This window comes from Epinephelus lanceolatus, chromosome 9 (genome assembly GCF_041903045.1).
Source record: "Epinephelus lanceolatus isolate andai-2023 chromosome 9, ASM4190304v1, whole genome shotgun sequence".
NCBI classification, from domain to species: domain Eukaryota; kingdom Metazoa; phylum Chordata; class Actinopteri; order Perciformes; family Serranidae; genus Epinephelus; species Epinephelus lanceolatus.
Genome location: NC_135742.1, coordinates 10,270,633 through 10,292,473, shown reverse-complemented (window position 1 = coordinate 10,292,473; position 21,841 = coordinate 10,270,633). Strand labels below are relative to the sequence as shown.

The following is a 21,841-nucleotide window of genomic DNA, read 5'->3' as shown; positions in this document are numbered from 1 at the left end:
CCCAGCAGATATTATGTGTTGCGCTGCGTTTCTTTGCAAATGGAAGTTTTTGTACAATGTCGGAGATGCTGAGCACTTGAGTAAGGCAACTGTACGCAGGGCGGTCAGAAAAGCGTGCTTGTTTTACGGGCATCTGCCTTCTTTCTGTTCGCTGAGTAGAAGTCTGTGTTAGTTTAAATAGGCTTAATTATTTAACAGAACATGATATAGATGAGAAGATATTTATGTGTGTGAAAACAGCATTATGTTGGGGATAAAACAACTGCACAGTCAAACAGCCACTTAATATTTACTTTACAATGTAAAACATGATCAGAATGAGGTACTCCCCATGAGATTATGCCGAGGTCTTACCTGTTTGAACAATGTTTTTATATTTCATCCTAAACTGCTGCCAAGTGCGCTTCTCCCCTGCAGGATTGCACCTAAATGAAATAAATTAATAGGCTACCATTCAAGCAGTTTTCCCCTGTAATATTATTGTGACTGCAAAGGACTACATTTAGACTTACGCATTGACCCGAGCAGCAATGTTCTCCCATGCCGTCTCCCTCTCTTTTGCAGCTGCAGCGGTGTTGTACTTCTTTTTGAAAACGTGTTCAAACTCGCCGTATGAGCGCATTAAGATTTCTAATTCTAATGGGGTGAAAAACGCAGCCCTCCTCTTCCCCGTTGCCATGGTGACTCGTCGAATCGGGGCTCCATTGATGCTGGCTTTTTATAGTTGTGGTGCACGCGCTTAACTCCAGGTGAAACTACTCTGAGTTGATTAAACTGATTCAAATCAGCTGTTCTGGAACCGGAAACTCAGAGTTTCCTATCTCAGAGTAGATCAACTCAGAGTTCAGGATTAGACTCAGAGTTTGTTGAACCTGCTTTGTGAAACGGACCCCTGCACAAACAACATACCAAGAACAAGAATTGCGTGCCCTCCTTGTCCTCGCAAACCAAGAGGCCATTAACTGTCAAGTGATGGGAACGGTGAAGGACGGGCCAACTTATGAGAGAATCGCCCAAGGACTGACCGGCCACGGCTTCCCTCAGGGTACGTCACTGTTTACGTCACATGCTGAGCTACATGTTTTGTTACTTGCTCATGCCCCCCATTGCCCCGAAAAAGGCACATTCTGTATAAACAAAAGTAGGCAGCATTTTAGGCAGCATTTTGCTGCACTCCCCGATTTTGTTTTTATACTGCCAATGCTGAAAGAAGACTGATTGGGCTTTCCTGCAAATTTGCACAATTCCTGTTTAAAAAGGGCTACAGAAACCACAGGTGTCCCCAAATTTACCAGGACTGAAATCCCCTGGATTACAACTTTAACTTCTTGGAATTGTGTTTGAGTGGTTGACTGGACTGATTTTGAGGATCCATAAATAATTATAGCTGCTGCGCAGCGATGGGTCAGGTCCAGGCATTTTTAGGCAATTCTGAGCGACAAGCAGAAGAATTGGAAGACATTTAGGAATTTAGCAACACAATCTGTCTTTTGCATCATCTGAGGCTTGAACTCACAACCTCTGAGACTAAGAATCAATTTCTATCTCACTGAGCTAATTAGTCAGTGACAATTCATGTGTAGCTTCACAAATTGACTTAGCCAGACGTGCATGGAAAAGCAGATTTCAAACCACTGTAAAAAATTCAGTTATCGAAATAAAAATCTGAAAATACACATATTGCATCTAGACAGCATGGAGATATTGGCAATTTATTTTAACAATGATTGATTTGCTTCATAAGTGAAAAACTTATGTTTAACTAGTTGAGCTATGTGCAAAGTGAGAAGCTTGAGATGGTTTCACACTGAAGTATTGACACTGGATCTTTGTGCAAAGTTTGGTTTATTTTCAAGCATGAGAAGGCAGATTTTCTAGCAGAAAAAAAGACTTGAAGATGCTGCACAGTGATCAGTCACGCTCAGGCAATTTTAAGCAATAAGCCGGAGCACAAGAAGATGTTTACATTACAATGTGGATTCTGCACCAGTTGAGGCTCGAATCCGCAACCTCTGGAACCTAAGACAGTTACCTACCCCTCTGAGCTAATTGGTAAGTAGCAACTCAACAATGGCTTCACAGATTGAGTAAGCCATTCACTGTTGTGTAGGAAAGCAGCCATCCATGCATGGAAAGGCAGATTTGAAACCACTGTAAAAAATTCAGTTATTGAAACAAAAATCTGAAAATACACATATTGCATCTAGACAGCATGGAGATGTTGGTAATTTGTTTGTAACAATGACTGATTTGCTCCATAAGTGAAAAACTGATGTTTAAAATTGCCATTTTTACATTGACTCCAATTGTTCACATTAGAGCAAAATTCAAAATGCTGTCAGAAATTCAGTTTTTGAGATAAAATTCTGAAATTTGCCACACATCATCTACCATGACTCTAGAATTTTGTCATTTTTTTCATGAACACTGAAGATTTATTTAGCAAGAATTTGCATGTATATGTTTACAGTACCGTTTACAGTCAAACATTTTGATGCACTGTAGGCTCAATTTTTGATAAATCAAAAATCAGAGAAACATAGTTTTTGTAGGACAGTCTGAAGATGCTCTGTGGCAAGTTTGGTGTCAATTGAGCAAAAATTGTGGGAGGAGATAGGTTTAAGAAGTTTTACAGTTTTTGAAAAAAAAAAACAGTGATGAACTTCATAATTTTTAATAGGTTTAAATGTACAAAAGTTTCTTCAGTATTGGGGCTACAGTTTGATGAAAGTTGTGAAGTTGTAGCATGTATTGTTGATTTGTTATGAATTTTCAAAGTTTTGAACTTTAGACGCTTGCTGTAGCGCCACCATCAGGACTATTGGCTTGAGTTTACAGCTGAGGATATCTGGCATGAGACTGGACCTTTGTGCAAAGTTTGGTGAGTTTTCACCCATGGGAAGTATGATTTCCTCGGAAGAAGAAGAAGAAGAAGAAGAAGAAGAAGAAGAAGAAGAAGAAGAAGAAGAATACCTAGGATTACAATAGTGTCCTGGCAGCTTAGCTGCCTGGACCCTAAATATAATCAAATAAAATCATCACTTAACACATTAACATCTAAACCAAGAAGTTCAAACCCAACACTTTTAAATAACCACTTCAGTCCAGGAGGGAGCAAAACCGTGGTGTAAATTACAGCACATGTGCAGATGTGTCCGAAAACACATCAACATCTTGACAAACAGGAAAATCAAACAATGACTTTGAGAAAAACTTCAAAGTCAGCATTTCCCGAGGTATCACCATGACAGTTTGACAGTCCAGGAATGAGGAACAAAATCAAGATGTAAACTAGGGCACATGCCTTGGTGTGATACAAACAAGTATCCAGTGACAAAAACAAGCCAAACAATGGAATCTTACGGACATGTACAACGTGTCTTTAGAGATTAAGCTAGGTTGGGCCAAGTAAACTATAAAAGAAAGAAAAGTCTTAACGTCAGTGACAACGCTCAGATTTTGCACTGGAGCCAGGCTTTGGTGCCAGTTCTATTGAAGTCAATGGGGTGGACACGGCTAATCACAACACAGCCCATCCTATGTTCAAAAATCCTTCCACGAAATTAAAAACCACACATTAGGTCATGTTAGCTGATGTTTTTTTTGTTTTTTTTTTTATCTTAATGTGCTACACACACACAAACAAACACATAGTTGGTTTTGGTCTTTCTGTGGGGTTTGTTTACAAAATGGAAAATTCAGAAAAACACCAGCCTTATTCTTTTAAATAGACTCAAAATCAACACACTGTCAGCTATCTGTAGATTTAATACAAAACTATCTGTCTCCAGAACCAAATTATGTGCCAAAATCTACCCAAGCAAAGAAACACTAGTATGAATATTTAATGTGATCTAACTGTATCACAGCCAGAGTCTCGGCATCTCTAGGTTGACAGCCAAACAAACTCATAAGAAGGCGCTGACGTTTCAGCTTCGACTGGGCACTGACTCATCCTGAGCAGACAGCGTTCAGTCACCTCAGCCAGTCTTGTGGGTCCTCCGTCTGTTTCGATTCAGACGACTAGAGAGATGAGTGATAATGCTGTTGGCTGGAGGGCCCTGACGTATGAGATGGCAGTGATACCATAATCCCAAACATAGACTCGGGACGGATGTTTAGCCTGGTTTACTGGGCGCACACACGCGTGTCGGCATGCTCACGCAAGCTTTAACACACACACACACACACACACACACACCATTTCTAAAATAGGAACTGGAGACCCCCGAGGTCAACTCAGGAGCTCCACGGAAAAAGAAAACATTTCAATTCATTTTTTTTCTTTACTCAGTGATTTAAAAGGAGCACAATGAGCACTGAGTGATGAAGATGTGTTACTCTCCTACTTTTGTATTATTAAGCACTGTTTTGTCACATCTTTGTCACATCTTATCCATTCAATCAAATCTTATAATCTTATTCAATCAAATGAGGGAGACCCTCACCTTCAATGATGCCGAGCATAAACGCAGACACCAAACAAACAATCAGTAAGCAAACCAGTTGAGATAGAAATGCAATTAGGGCTGCCCCCTAATAGTCAACCAAACGTTAGTCGACCAGAAAGGTCATTAGTCAGCAAGATTTCTTTGGTTGCTTTGTCGCAGAAAAAAAATAAAGAAAAAACTCTATTAGGAGCTGTGCTGTGTCAAAATAAATCAGTCCTCTCCTGACTGGAAATTTGTAACTAATGTAACGGCTGAATTAGTGCTGTGATGAGCTCTAAATCCAGATTGGGCTGGACTTAAAACTGAGAGCCTGCCAAGAAAAGACTTGAGTTGGTTCCCAGGATTTTTGCTAAGCAGGATAGTTTGGAGATTGTGTGGTAACTATTTATATCCTCTCTATGACCACCTTTGTGTAAAGGAATTACATGGGCTGCTTTTCAAACAATGGAAGGAAATCTGTCTGTTGAGACGGAAAGATTAAATATATTTTGCTAACTGCTCAGTGATAGTTAGACTTTTTTTTAAAGGATCCAAATTATCACCTACAGTTGAACTCCTGGTATCAATAGCTTGCAAAGCTTCAAGTACATCATTAGGAGAGAAGGAATGAACTGAGAACTATGGTTCATTGCACACACAGTCATTATTGATAACACGGGGCCCTAAGTATTCTTTTTCAGATAGATGCCTAACGTCAGCAAAGTGTTTGCTGAAGGCTCGTTTACTGCTTCCTAAAATCTTGACAGGTTAGTCAAAGTTATTAGGTCTAAATCAGGGGTGCCCATTACGTCGATCGCGATCGACTGGTCGATCGCAAAGGCATTGTGGGTAGATCGCATGGCATTGAAAAAAAAAGTTGGCGCCAGCCTATCATCCGTCCTCACAATGACATCTGACCTGACCTTTCTCTGACACACGCGTCACTGCGCATGCGCATACAACTGCGCTAAGTGCTGCAAAACTCTAGCAAGCTAGCGAGTAAGAAAGGGGATAAAAATGAGTGGAAAAGCTGGACCAAGTAAAAAGCCGAAGACCTACCACTACCATAAGGAGTGGGAGGAGGACTTCTTTTTCACAATGTCATTTTCGAAGTGCGTTTGCCTCATCTGTCAGTCTACAATTGCTTTACCGAAGAAGGGAAATGTGGAGCGCCATTTTCGGACTGTTCATAAAAACTACGACACCGAGTTCCCTCTGAAAAGCGAGCTGAGAAGGAGAAAGGTGAAGAAACTAAAATCCCAGCTGTCCGGACAGCAGTCATTTTTCTCACAGCTAACTTCAAAGGCAAGGGCAGCCACTGAAGCATCGTTCCGGGTGAGTCACTTCATCGTTAAAAACAAGAAATCCTTCCAAGATGGAGAGATGGTAAAAGAAGCATTTGTTGAAGCAGCCGACTCGTTGTTCCGAGACTTTAAAAACAAACCAGAAATACTAGCTTCGATCAAAGCTCTCCAGCTATCAAGAAGTACAGTAACACGGCGCAGTGAAGCCATGGCTGAGGATTTGACCCAGCAACTTTGGAAGGACATCGCAGATTGTGAGTGTTTCTCACTGCAGTTGGACGAGTCTACAGACGTGAGTGACACAGCACAATTGTGCATTTTTATTCGGATGGTGTTTACTGACATGACTGCAAAAGAGGAGCTGTTAACAGTACTGCCCATGAAAGAACACACGCGAGGAGAGGACATATTTCAGTCTTTCAAAAACTTTATCGAGAAAACCCAGCTCCCAGTCTGCAAATTGGTGTCCATCACCACGGATGGCGCACCCGCCATGGTTGGCCGCTCGAATGGATTTATCGCCAAGTGCAGGGAGGACGATGATTTTCCGGACTTCCTCAATTACCACTGTATTATACACCAACAAGCATTATGTGCAAAAATGCTCAACATGAAAGAGATAATGGATGTGGCAACAAAGATCGCCTGTTCTATTCGGGCCAGATCTCTTCAAAGACGGCTGTTCCGTGCACACCTGGAGAAGGCTGAGTGCGACCACTCTGAGTTGTTGTTGCACACCGACGTGAGATGGCTAAGTCGAGGGAAAGTCCTGCAAAGATTTCGAGAGCTCTTGCCGGAGATTAAGGAGTTTTTCCGTGAAGGTAAACATGCAGATTATAACCAACTAAATGACCATCAGTGGCTGCTGGACTTGGCATTTTTAACTGATCTGACCAACATGTTGAATGACCTTAATCTAGAGCTGCAAGGAAAAGACAAAACTGTGATCAATATGATCAGCTCAGTTAATGCTTTCAAATGAAAAATGCAACATCTCCCCTCAAAGTTGCAACACTGTTTCACCTGAACTCTTCTGGAGTGGAGGATGAGATTCTGACACTTCAAGCCGACATTCAGCTGAAGGCCAGAGCTCATGGACAATTCTGGAACTTACTCACAGAGAACAAGTACCCCAACATCAGGAAATGTGCTACCTTCTTGACTGCATTATTTGGCTCCACTTATTTATGTGAGTCAGCCTTTTCCCACATGAAGATCATTAAGTCCAAGTACCGTTCCACCATGACTGATGAGCATCTGGAAGTCTGCTTGAGGCTGGCTATCAGCAGCTACTGTCTGGACTATGCATCCCTGGCTGATTCCATTCAGTGCAAGTCATCAGAGTAAGGTAATGACAAAAAAAATGTACAGAGTTGTATTGTGCAATATAGGTTGATGCAGTAATGCAAGGTACACCAGCATATACTGTACATATAAAAATAATTCTCAATATATTTATAAATAATGTGTTTTGCATTTTTAGTAGGTGGTAGATCATTTTGACTCGGTCATGTCATAAGTAGCTCTCAGGCTGAAAAAGTGTGTGCACCCCTGGTCTAAATAATAATTTGATTTTTCTCACAGCTGATGTACATTTATTTCTAAGTTGTCTACATGACAGCCGATGCACAGGATCACCTGAGTGTCTGATGTGAGACAAGCCATTGTTCCTTTGTTTAAGCCAGCCTAACAACTCCTGTGAGAACCAGGGCGTTGCTCTGTTTTTTATTTGCGTTTTTCACTTTCATCAATAACTGAAATAAAGGTTTTTGTAAAAAATAAAAAAAAGTAGAGTGCTAATTGAACACCTAGGTTCTCAGTTGTACAGTGTATGTCACTATGGAAAAGAAACATGAATGAATTTGCTACAGCTATGACCACCATGCCAAATTTTAGCCTCCCAGGGCAAAAAACTGTGGCTGCCAAAGGGTGGAAAATTTTTGTGGACTGATCAACTGACAAACCAAGTGACAGAACGAACTATCGAGCTGCTTGTCAGAGCTACAATGCTTGATCATTAAAATGTCTGACATTTCTCCTTGTAACCATATAAGATTTTGTCTTCTTCACTTGCACATTTCTGACACATGCAATCAAGCAGCGATCACTAATTCCTACCACGAAGACACTACGGGCAATAATTTTGTCAACAGATTGGAGAATTTAAGATTAATTACAACAGCTCTAAAATATGTAACCAGAAATTTGCTACCATTCATTGTGTGCTGGAAGCAACTGATTTGCTGCAGAAAGCATGCTGGGATTCCTGCGATGCAGACTAAGTTGGCAGTGCGAAGAGGGGGCATGACAATTTGAAAAATTCACACGATGCTCACATCAAGACAGCCGATCGAGCTGCAGCCACAAGCAGCTGGTGGGTTGGGGAAGACAAGAGTTTATGCGAATTGGTCATGTGTAGTGGGGCTGCACCGAGAGAGCAATCTTTCAAACTTGTGGGTTTTGTTATTAGCTGAAATATACAGCATTAGATAACGTGTGCATAACAACAAAATAAATTACATATAGTGCTAAATAATTACAACATAAATACAAGGAAGGAATGAAGGGTAGAAAGGGAGGGTGCAGTGTACCTATAAAAAAACAAATACTTTAGGTTAAATGTTGACGCAATGGCAGTGAAGACAGAAATTACATCATCTTTTAAAGAAAAGGTAAATTACACAGGAAAGACAGGGGTAATTTATCTTACGCTCAGTGCTGCTGCTGTTAAAAGACACAACAATGTTTGACAGACAGTGACAAATCAATTACAGTACACATAAATCTAAAAACATGCAGTTAAGCCGATACTTGAACAGTTTTGCATGTTGCCGTGGGTGTTTACAACTGTAACTGACACCAGCACAAAGTTTTAGCAGTCTAACCTGTATTTGGGAGATGTGAAAAGCATGCCAGAGGGAGTTGCTCAGTCACAGGTGATATATCTGAGCAAGTGTGCCCAGAAACTCCTCCCAGAAAGCCTGGGGGAGCGCATGAAGCGGCAGGAGTTCTTCAACCTTCAGAACTGTCCACTGCGGACGGCTTATCTTGGATTTCAGGTATACAGGCAGGTTTCCAAACCAAGCTGTGATACCCACCGTGTCTAATAATGCTTTCTAGTACAGCGGGATAAAAAAAGCAATGTGTACTTCCTCCAACTCCTAAAAACTCTGTGTCTACGTAAGAAGCACTATCTCTGCTGTAGCCTGGAGCAGACGCTGTTAACTTGGACGCTCCAGCTCAGTGGGCTGTCAGTATGCACTCCCACACACGTACAGGTGGAGACATGGGAGATGGCTTCATTGTGAATTATTGCAGGCCTGTGATTATTATTGACAGCTTTGTGATCAAATATCATGTTTTATCTATTTAGTATTGAAGTACCTGACTTTTTATTTCTATTTCTATCTACATGGAACAAAACTTTAAACGCAACACTTTTAATTTGCTCCCATTTTTCACAGGTTGAAAGGGATAGTGCACCCAAAAATGAAAATTCAGCCATTATCTACTCACCCATATGCCGAGGGAGGCTCAGGTGAAGTTTTACAGTCCTCACAACACTTGCGGAGATCCAAGGGGAGAGGAGGTAGCATCACAACTCCACCTAATGGAGGTATATGGCACCCCAGATTCAAACGTCCAAAAAACACATAATTGAAACCACAAAATATCTCCATACTGTTCGTCCATAGTGATCCAAGTGTCCTGAAGCCCCAACATAAAAAGTTGTTTTGAAAAATGTCATTTGAAATCTGTTTTTAGCCTCATTGTAGCCTGCAGCTCAACAACAACTTCTTATGTTGGGGCTTCAGGACACTTGGATCACTACAGACGAGCAGTATGGAGATATTTTGTGGTTTCAATTATGTGTTTTTGGATGTTTGAATCTGGGGTGCCGTAAGCCTCCATTAGGTGGAGTTGTGTTGCTACCCCCTCTCCCCTTGGATCTCCATGTGTGAGGACTCTAAAACTTCACCTGAGCCTCCCTCGGCATATGGGTGAGTAGATAATGGCTGAATTTTCATTTTTGGGTGCACTATCCCTTTAAGTCAAAGATCTTTCACTTTTTATGCACTCAATAGAAATATTTCTCTCAGAATTTAGTTGCAAATTTGTTGTGTTAGTGAACATTTTTCTCTTTCCAAAATAATCCATCCACCTGACAGGTGTAGCATCAAGATGCTGATTAAACAGCATGATTACTACACAGGTTCATTGGGATGCTCACAGTGAAAGGCCACTCTAAAATGTGTAGTTTGATCACACAACTTGATGCCACAGTGTGTCTTTAGTTTTGAGGGAGCGTGCCAGTGGCATGCTTACTGCAGGACTGTCTACCAGAGCTGTTGCCTGTGAACCAAAAGTTCACCTCTCTACTGAATTTGGCAGTACATCCAACTGGCCTAACAGCCACAGATTACGTGTGACTGCACCAGCCCTCCTACCGAGAGAAGTGTAGACATGTGTAGATGTGTGAGACCTGGTAGGGTCTCCCAAGGCAAAGTGGTCCCAAGGGAGGGACCAGACTAAGAGCAATTCAAGAAGACAGGGATGAAATGGAATATTCGGACTTAGAGCATCTCGCCCAGTATGGGGACACCAGGGAGCCAGACCTGCGGGGTTGGGGGTCGCCATCGAGCATGTGATGGGCAGGCCTTGAGCCATGGGGCCCATCGCCCTGTGGGCTCACCACAAGCAGGGACAGGAATCAGGGCTGGTGCACTGGGGCCCCAGGCATGCTGATCCCTAGTGTTGCGGAGCTGGCAATTCTGATAGGAAGCCCCGGGGCAGACCCAGAACATGCTGGAGGGATTACATATCTTGGCCTGGGAACTGGAGCTGGAAAGCATTGAGGAGAGGGACATCTATGGTGCTTTGCTTGGCCTGCTGCCCCCACGACCAGTCCTGGATAAGTGGATGAAAATGGATGTGTGGATGCACCAGCCCAGGACCTCCACATCCAGTGCCTTCACCTGCAGGATCATCTGAGACCAGCTACCTGAACAGCTGATGCAATAATTGGTTTGCAACACAAAATAATTCCATTTGGAAACCATCTCAAGAAATCTCATATGCATGCTGGTTGTCCTTACCAGGGTCTTGACCCGACAGCAGGTCATTGTCGTAACCAAATTGAGTGGGCAACTGCTCACCTTCGATGGTATCTGGCACTTGGGAGAAGGCCTGCACACTGACCGGACAAGTCACCCACTGAGCATGCTTGGTATGCTCTGGATTGGCGTGTACGACAACGTGTTCCAATTCCGGCCAGTATTTAGCAACTTCACACAGCCATTGAAGAGGAGTGGGTCAACAATACACAGGCCACTATCAACAACCTGTTTAAGTCTATGTGAAGAACATGTGTTGCACTGCATGAGGCAAATGTTGGTCACACCAGATTTATTGAGTGCATAAAAAAGTCTTAGATCTCTATTTTAACCTAAGAAAAACTGTAGCAAAAACCAAAGTGTTGCGTTCATATTTTTGTTCAGTGTAGCTAACAACTAATTAATAAAGTGATGAATTGTTGCGGCCCTGAAACAACATAGAAATAAAAAACTTATCAATGTGGACAGGTCTTTCTCATCACGGTGCCAATTAAGTCTATTTTGTTCCACTTAGTTATACTGGCATCTGTCAGTGTATGCTGTTGCTGCAGCTCTGAACTGAGCTTATCTACCATCAGATCAGGTACAGGTAACATCAACAACATGTTCTTCCAGGAATAATTTAACCTTGTACACAACTTGTCAACACTGTGACATTTAATTGACAGCCAAAAGAGAAACTATGCCTTTGTTATATTTGTTTTGTTTGGTTAAGCTTGTTTTGTTTGGACAAGTGAGAAAACTGACTCTGTCACATAGAAATTGTTAGGGATGGGCAGAAATAAGCAAATAAATCTTTTTGAATGAGTCACTTTAGCTACAGACGCCAGGTCATATCCAGGTCAATTCACACACTTGTGAGTAAAGCATATAAGAGGAGAGGAGAGGGCTCCGTCTTATCTCTTCATAAACTAAAGTTATATTATTTTGTGCGATGGACACTCGATATAATAACATAACAATATACTATTTATCGTGTTATACGGTGAAACATTTCACTTTATAACGTGATGACTTATATTGTTTATATGAGGGCATGTCATTTCTGTCTCTATGGTTGCGTGTTTACAGTCCTCCTCTGCTCTCTGTATCATGCACGGCGGAGTTGGGCCCCGATGCGCACACACACACAGACACGTGCGCACGAACACACACACACAGGCACAGGTGAGCACACACACACACAGACACAGGTGAGCACAAGAGCGCGACTCGGGCCGCATTTTTCTGACCAACAATTATAAACGGCACTGTGCACACGGGGATTTCTTTCGTTTCGTTCATTTCTTCGTTCATTTCTTCGTTCATTTCAACTGCTGCGTCTGCTTGTGCTTGTGCTGAAGCACTCCCACCCTCCTCCATCTCGCTCTCCTGTAACTCGCCGGCACCGGCCGCTTGTTCTGGGTCAATTCCACACGAGATTTCCGAGATTCGCCCTTTTGGTTTCCATTTAGCCGAAAACTTTTTATTTATTTATTTTTACTTAGTAACGGATGTGATTTCAAATGTAGCAAAGTACATTACTTCAGTCAAAATTTACTTAAGTAAAAGTAAAATTACCGATTTCAAAAACTACTGAAAAAATTATAAATTACACCAAACAACTACTCAATTACAGTAACGTGAGTAAATGTAATTAGTTACTTTCCACCTCTGGGTTTAAGTTATATGTCACTTTAATTAGTCTGTTTTAATTTGTAACTTTGTCTAGACTGACAAGGTGTCAGTCAGTGTCCCCCAGGACCCCAGGAAGATTAGCAACCACTGAGGTGGAAGCTAATGGGGATCCAAATAAATAAATAAATATCTTGATAAAAAATAACTTACACATGATGGCTGGTAATTCATTGAAGGTTTCATTGAGGTTTTGTGGGCGGGCAGGATTGCTGTCGAACATGCACATACTTTAACAGAGTGTCACAGAGAAAATGACGCCATATTTTGCAAAAAAGTATCAAAACTTGAAAGGTGTGATTGCATTTACTTGTACTAACTCAAAGAAACCGAGATAGTGATAAGAATTAGCCTGTCCATTACCTCAAAATGTAGGCCTGAACTCCCTTTTTTCAAACATGTTCTTCCAAGAATAATTTCACCTTGTACACAACTTGTCAATACTTTTACATTTAATTGACAGCCAAAAGAGAGACTACGCCTTTGGTTAAATTTGGAAAGGAACCTCTCTGTCTCAATAACAACAATGACATTGGCAGCAGTGTTTCTATGGCATAAGCTTGTTTTGTTTTGACAAGAGAGAAAACTGACTCTGTCACATGCAAAACGTTAGGGATGGGCAGAAATAAACAAACAAATCTTTTTGAATGACTCACTTTAGTATCTGGTATGTACTGGGTCAGCCTGTCGAATGTCTGAGTTCTCATGAATCCCCGACTTTGCCCAACTGCCCTCTTGCTGTTACCGCAGGGTACTGCTCATGCTGCCTGCTACAGCCAGTGAATGAGGACAGATTAGAGCTTAGATCGGGCCCAAAAAATCCAGACTGACCCAGCCCGAGCCCGTGCACGTTATGTCCGGGACCGGCCCGTCCCGTCCAAATTAACTGTAATTATGGGCCCGAGCCCGATTTAAACCCAACATTTTTCAACAAGTTGGCTGTTATAATTAAGAGTATTAAACCACAATTCTTGTTATTTGAATGACAGAAATATAGGATCTTAATGAATGGCGCAACACAGAAGCATGATTATGTCATAAAACAGGTGTTTATTTTAGGATCAAGGTGGTGAAGGGCTGTGCACACAATGTTGCAACACTGGACGTGTGGAAAGGATGACGCAGTTATTCGGCAATTAAACCACCGTTTATTACTGAACAGCACAGGTTACTGTTGGCTGTAATCACGCCAAAACAACCAACAACTTAGCTGTAACTCCATCTGTGCACTCCTGCTCTCTCCTCCAGCTCGCTCATACACAAGAGCACACACACTCACACAGCCCTCCTCATCCCCGTCACACTCGCACCCCGCACCTCATTCAATCCCAAACATGCCATTAACTCACAGAACACTGACATTATAACAGAACATTTACTGCAGGGTCGCTACAATACATAGCCTATAACATTATCAAATCATAGCTTTAAAAAAACAAACAAAAAAAAAACGTCATATCTGGGCCCAGTCTGGGCCCGTCAGAGGGAGGGGGGCTCCTGGCCCGACCCGGCTTGGGCCCGCGGGCCAGGTCGGGCTGGGCTCGGGCAGAGAATCAAAGCTCTAGGACGGATTAAATCTGAATCAATTTGATACCTTTGCTAGCTAAAGTCAATGGTGCATTCATGTGCCCCTCGGATGATTGTTATTCTGATTTCAGCGTGTTCATGAGCTCTAAGTTGTAGTAAAGGCGTGTTTTTGGTTTTTTTGCTCAGAGCAAACAATACTTCGATGACGAAGAGCAAAGGAAACAGATACAGTGAGATGTGAAATACAATCGGGAACTCATTTTGGAGATTCTTCCCACAGCACATGAATGCAGCACAAGGCTGCCAAAGAAACTGGGACGTCTTTCCCCTCAAAAAACGACAGATTGATGGTCAGTGACATTACTGTAACATCATATGGAAATTACATAGCTTCCTTACATACAAGTGGGATGCTGAATCAGTGCACTGAAATAAATATCTTGATAAAACATAAGTTACACATGATGACTGGTAATTCACTGAAGGTTTCATTGAGGTTTTGTGGGCGGGCAGGATTGCTGTCGAACATGCACATACTTTAACAGAGTGTCACAGAGAAAATGACGTTATATTTTGCAAGAAGTATCAAAACTTGAAAGGTATGATTGCATTTACTTCTAACTCAAAGAAACCGATAGTGAAAAGGATTAGCCCGTCCATTACTTCAAAATGTAGGCCTGAACTCCCTTTTTTCAAACAAGTGCATTGTAGTGTATCCCAATATAATGGTTGTACTGCTGTTCTTAACACACATGTACATCAGCAATTGAGATTATACCAATAAAATGGTACTTGTCATCTCCTGTATTTTGTTATTCAAGTAAATCTTTATTTGTCTGTGCTCTCATGCATATGGTGTGTGATTATTCCATGTCATGCCTCCACCAACAAATATGCACCGCTGTGCCGCACATACCTGTTAGTTAAGGTCTACAACTATTCACAACACTAAGTGATGACCATTTATCACTCCTTTCCTTGACATGACCTCCATTACTCCCCATCTCCTCCTCAGTCTAATGGCTTCCGCAGTATGCCCATAATGCATCAGCCAATAAGGCTGCCAATGTGCAGCAACACACCACCTCCGGTCATTATGGCACGACCTGATTGTTCATTTGTTGCATTTTCCAACAGAGCTGTACTTAAGTATATTCTTAAGAAAAAGAATTATGGCGGTAAGAATGATTATGGGTGTGAGTGGTCGAGGCAGAAGGTTCATCACTGTAACACAGGAAATGTGCCTGATTGAAAACAAAAAACCTCCAACAAATAATGGTCCTAGGTGCTTTGTAAAATACTGAGCACTAGGTAAAGATTTTGAAAAGAATATATGACAACACTGGCACATTTTGAGTGTTGATCCACAATGTAAAGGATAGTTTGGATCTTTTGAAGTGGGGTTGCATGAGGTACTCAACCATAGTCAGTGTATTACCTACAGTAGATGGCAGTCAACACGCCTCCTTTTCGGTCCTGCTGTCCAGCACAATGTATTTTAGCCCATTAAAAAAAGTCCTACCTAAAAAAAAGTCTATAACCCTTTAAGTGTATTGAGAATATTTTCGCTGCTTTCTCTGATGGGGAAGCAGTTAATGGCTTCACTTTCCTATCTATGCTCTCATTAAAACCACCAGACTCCATTAACCATAACAGTAGTTTTAGATCAGTTACGCCCCGTTTCAACCAAGCAGTACGGTACATTTCACTTCAGTTCGGTACTGTTAAGTTTGGTACTTTTTTCTGTTTCCACTGTAAAAGGTTGTGGATGGTAAGAACTGTTCCATATCGTCCCTATTTTTGGTCCCCCCTCTGTTGGGGTACCTAGCACACAGATCTGGTACTAAAAGGTGGAGCTGTGAACCCTGCAGTCTGTTGATTGGTCAATAGAGGACGGTCACTCTGCTCAGGGCATGTGTGGCTCGTGTAACCACTGTTCATACTGTGGAGAGTTTTACATATATTAATAAACTCTAACTATAAAATGAAAGGATGTTTTGCTGCCTCTCACAGCAGCTGGAGTCTGAGAAAAAAATAATTGAATTCACTGGAACTTTTAAGGTAGAACGCTTACTTGTAATGTTACTCAAGACATGAGGTGACTATGTGAATCCATCAACACACCTTAAATTTCAATGTGAAAACTTTGACCATTAATGGAGCGACGCCTGCAAGCTAGTTCAGGCAGTCAACTCGAGCTGCACTGATTCATACACACACGTCATACGTCACTCCCCATGTGTCATCTACAAACACACCCTCCAAATTTGGCGGTCTATTTAAGCCGTTAATCCTGCCTGCTTCTCCAAAAAGGGGGCATACCGGCCGGCATCTACTGTATGTGATACACTGACTATGATTAAGTACATCATCATCATTAAGTACCCTGCTTCACAATATCTGAACAATCCCTTCAAAAATGAATTTGATGATCAATCTAAAGTAGTGTACAAATGTTCCCTGAAAGAAATGCTGCCAAAATCTGTTCTCATCTGTGCTAAAAACACAATGTTCCTTCATCCTTCACTAGGGAATTATCCACGTGGTTTATGCACTCAGTGCAATTTTACATATCAGCGATCCACATACACCCACCCGCTAACAGAAAAGACAATGAAAGTAAGAGGCACTATATTTGTAATGTAGTCTGTTTTATCAAATACCCAAATGTGGTTTAGTATATGTAGGAAACACACATACAGCACCATAAACCAGGACAGCAGAGCACAGGAGCTGCATCCAGACCCAGGATCAGTGTAACCTGGTGGCAGTGCTTTTCAGAGAGGCTAATCAACCAATGGCCTCGCTCAGATACACTGGTTCAAGCATGTTAGACCTCAGAGAAGAGAAGGTGATTTAATTACCCTCTTACTCCAAGGAAAAAGTTTTCATATTCTCACTCTCCAGACTCTTTCACCTAGAGATCGTTATCAAAAGTATAAGTTTTCTCCAAATATAAATAATGGTGGTTGTCCCATGATGGCTCTTCCGTGTGTATATAAATATATATATTTGTATAGATATTTTCTGCTGTTTGTAAAAATGAAAAATACAATACATCAAGTGTGTCTTCTTTCTCTTAATCAGATTTCATTAGACTTGTTTAGAAAGGTGTTTAAATCAAATTTCTGTACATGTATTCAACATTTCTTCCTCTTTTTTTGCCTATAACTTGAAACGATAGATTTTCGAACACAGGTGATGTAGAGCGATACGGGATAATGAATTTGATATACTGTTTTCATAAATCAAGATACATTAAGATGTATGTTTGATGCTTTAAAGTATAGATCTTGTATTACTGTTTTTTTCTCAAGGTCCTTTTTTCTATTGAATTCCATCCATCCATCCATCCATTTGTAACCACTTATCCAAAGCTGGGTCACAGGCTCAGGCTGAGGAAGGTACTCCAGACGTCCCTCTCCCCAACAACGCTTTCCAGCTCCTCCTGAGGGATTCCGAGGTGTTCCCAAGCCAGACGAGATATGTAATCCCTCCAGTGTGTTCTGGGTCTGCCCCGGGGCCTCCTACCAGTGCGACATGCCCAAAACACCTCCAATGGGAGGTGCCCAGGAGGCATCCTGATCAGATGCCCTAATCACCTCACTGACCACTTTCAACACAAAGGAGCAGCGGCTCTACTCCGAGCTCCCTCCGGATGTCCGAGCTCCTCACCCTATCTGTAAGGCTGAGCCCAGCCACTCTTCTTTCTGCCACTTGTATCCACGACCTCATTTTTAAGATCATTACCCATAGCTCATAACCAGAGGTGCGGGCTGGGACATAGATAGACCAATGAATCGAAAGCTTTGCTTTCCGACTCAGCTCTCTACACCACACTGGTCTGGCACAGCACCCATCTCACTGCAGACGTCACGTCAGACTGCCAATCCATCTTTTATTGAATTGATTACTATAAATTGTTTGAGTAGTTTAAATTGTTAACCACACCTGTCATGATAAAGCTTGTCAACCTGTTGGTCTGCATTAAGTATAACATGGGTGTAATTTCCACTTGTCAAACTGACTGAAGTAGACGAAGTTCCAAGTAGGACTGAAACTAAATGTCTATTAAACTTTTGTTGCATGGAGTACGTGTGCAGGCGTTGCTTTTTCTTTGTTTATGCTATTGTAGCCTTTCATCTACATGATGTGCATATAATTACTCTCCTTCAAAAGAAGGTTCAGGATTGACAATAGAACGTCAAACACAAGGCGAGATGACTGATGCAAAGTTGATTTGAGGACAAGGGTGAGAAAAACATGTATTCCACAGATTCAGACTGATTTGTCTTTTCAGAGATAATAAAGACTAATTTTGGGTTAAAAATCAACCCTAGTTCAGTTTTCAACCCCAGAGTGCTCTTGACTTTTTGACTTAATCTCACAGAGAGTAGAATGACATCCCAGAAATGAGACATTGCCTGAGAACTAAATAAGCAGATGTCCAAGGGGATTAGAATATGAAAGAAATATATTAAAGGCATTAAAAAATCTCATTTCATAAAAGCTAAAGTGCGAGCTGATTTAAAAAAAAGAAAGAAGGAGAAAGAAAGAAAACTTCACTTACTTGCAGAGGGTGTTTCAGCATGGACAGGAGGTGTTGAAGGGATGAAGGAGGGGAAGAAGAAGGATCGCAGAGATCGTTCGGTGTGGAGGGGCGAGCGCTGCGTGGGCAGATTCTCACAGCTGCCCACGCTGCTGTGGATCTTAAGGTTCAAGGGCTTGGTCTTCTTCTTGGCTCTGAGGGAAACAAAACAAGAAAAACAATTAGATTGACAGATATGGGATGAACACAAACATTTTATCAAGACAGAGGAAAACTAATTTAAGTGGTGGTAATGTGTGGCTGTGTAGTTAAATGTGAAAATGGATTCTTAACTAACACACTAAAACACAACCTCACAATCTATTCCTTTATTTGTTTTAAAGGGCGAAATTCAAGCTAAGACTAAGACCATCTTGCAATGGCGTTACTTCAGCCAAGTGACAGTGATGCGACTTAAAATGAATGTGGGTCAGGGGCATAAAGTGGCCCCTTACATGCTTCCTACCCCCATACTTCTGACGTCCCTTGTTAGACCACACACATCTTTGAACTTGGCCTTTACTTTGATCTCAACTACACGGCTATTAAGTTTCATGACTGCATCTTACACAGACATGATGCAATCGTGGTGACAATATCTGTCCACAGACAGACAGACAGACATATGGCATAGTACTGAAAATCCCTTCTGTGGTAGTTCGCGCTACAGTAGGTGTCTCCATGACCACATTTTCCCATGATGACACACACACACACATAAATTCACAAGGTGAAAACAATACGAGCTGCACTGCATTGTCACGTCTGGTAATAAAGCACAAAAGTGTCAGATTCATTCTTTATCGTCCCCTATAGAGGACATTTGCTTTCACAGTCTGTACAATCAAACACTCAGAACAGGTAACACACAGGATATAAACAGACAAGAACATCACAACAACACAGCACAAGTCCATTACAGTGACCCCAGGTTTATTTAAAGCAGTGATGGCTGAGGGCACAAATACTCCTTCGAAAGCGAGATTTCTTGCAGGGTGATTTCTTGTCTGTATCTGCAGCCAGAGGGGACGAGGATGAAGCATGGGCTGAGGGGTGGCAGGGTCCGTGTGCTATGGTCAGTGTTCTTCAAGTGGTGGCAGTGTCCATGAAGGCTGATCATTTTGTGTGAGAGTTTTTGTGTAGCCATGCTGGTGGCAATGTTGGTTGGCCGGTCAGTCAATCGGAGTCAATGACATTTGGTGCAGACGTTCATGGTCCCCAGCAGGTGAGTCCCAATGAGTTTGATGATCTCCAGACTTTTTCTCTAGCACCACCATGACATTTTGGGGCTTTGAGTGAACTACCTCAATAACTATTTGATTGATTGCCATGAAATTTGTAACAGAGACTTTGGTTTATCATCAAATTCCTGCAAAAAAACCCTAATTGTTATAATTAAGTTAAATAAGGCACTTTCTTCATAATGAAGTACTGGTCTCGTCTCGGGCGGCAAGTTTTGATACCTTTGCTGTGAATTTGAAGCTTCCAGTCAACAGTTGTTGTTAGCAGCTAGCATAAACCATTACATGTAAGGATTTACTGGCTGTAAGCGGAAAACAAACTAACAGCTCTCCAGTTCATATATGAATGATATTTACGAATCGCACTGGTGCTCCATGGTTGCAAAATGTGAATAAATGGTCACTTTCTGGAGCCTTGCAAATACAGAAACACACAAAAATACGTCACCCGCTTACGCACAATCACCCAGGACAAAGTGGTCTGGATGGGCGGGGAGTGTGTGTGGCTTTTCATATTTGTGAGTCTTGTTTTTGCATCAGTGAGAGGGAGAGAGGGAGGGAATTAAAATGCCACAGCAAGTCTTGTGGCTTAATAAAATGTATTCGATGTTCCCGATATAGTCATTTTAGAAATCCCACATGGAAAAAGCTGCGATACATCAACTATAATCAATATATGGTCAAACCCTACTTGTTACGATTAGCTTTTAGCTCAAAGCACCTCTATGTCTAAGCTCACAGAACCTCATGGCTGTAGGCTCTTTGTCTTGTTTACAGTTTGTCCTAAGATGCTAAAATGTAGACAACAGTCAGAAAATGTGGCTCTGTATTTCTGGGGCATTCATGAGTCCTCTTTAGCTTTGGTGATTTTCTAGAGTTGTCATCAAAACAATATAAAGTATTTCTACTACTTCAGCAACCTATTATCTGTCCTTTTCTTTTCTTTAGTTCCAGACAAAATCAAGATGCAAAGACCTCCTCTTGGCCCTGTTTTCAGGCTTTAACAAATGTAGCCTGTGACGAGAGACTTTTGCCAATAACACATAATTTCAGACAGAGGGTGTTCTACTGGCCGTTCTGCAAATATAGATGCACGTAGTTCCAGACAAAATCAAGATGCAAAGAATTCAGCCAGGATCACGAAGGAGGAATAGCAATCTCTCCACCCACAATAGTCACATAGACATAGACCATAATGCAATGCAGCTGCAAGGCATGTTGCATTTTGAGTAAGTGGTCTGACTCTTTTTATGAAAAAACTCGCAGACACACCTACACAGACTGTACACAACCCCACAGCTTAATGCTTAAAGTTCACAGCAGCTCATGGAGGGGCATGAAAGTCACTCTGGTGGACGAAGCAGGGCGAGAGGAAGCGAGAAAGGTCCACCACAAAATTCAATTACAGTAATATAATTTCAAAATAACTCCAGGAATGCACTGAGCACAAATTTTAAGATTATGGTGTTTATTTTGACTCCACAAATCTCTGATTTAAGCCACTTTACCAAACTGTCCAATAAACACATAACTTCTGAATCGGTATGCACAAGTTTAGTTAACTTGTAACTTTGCACTCTGGACCTCAACAAGACTAACTACAAAACCAGTACGGTATCACACTTGTGACAGAAAACAGAAACAGAAAACAAACTGTACATGTGACAACACCCTAAACCACAGTAAAGGTAATTACGGTAACAACATAATTATGGGATTAAGTCATATTACCGCATATAAGAGTGGGTATTATGTTCATAAAATGACAACAAAGCTCCTGGCATCAGGCCAGAAAGGAAACAAACTGCTAACAGGATGAGAAAAGCATGCAGGAACAGAAGATTACATGTGACAACACAGACAAAAGAAAAGGTAATACATTTTAAATGCAAAGTCACCAGTCATATGATACATTCGATACATGAGGCGTGTGCACCTCCTCTTGGCCCTGTTTTCAGGCTTT

At 41.6% G+C, this 21,841-nt stretch overlaps 1 protein-coding gene across 3 annotated transcripts in view; it reads right to left on the bottom strand.

Annotated features, from left to right (window-relative positions):
• Window positions 1-21,841, bottom strand: part of ksr2 (kinase suppressor of ras 2) — a 202,467-nt gene that overhangs the window by 92,844 nt on the left and 87,782 nt on the right. For all 3 annotated transcript variants that reach the window (XM_033620167.2, XM_033620165.2, XM_033620168.2), the window contains one exon: window positions 18,620-18,792. In XM_033620167.2, the coding sequence (XP_033476058.1) occupies window positions 18,620-18,792 (173 nt within the window). The remainder of the gene's footprint in view (window positions 1-18,619; window positions 18,793-21,841) is intronic.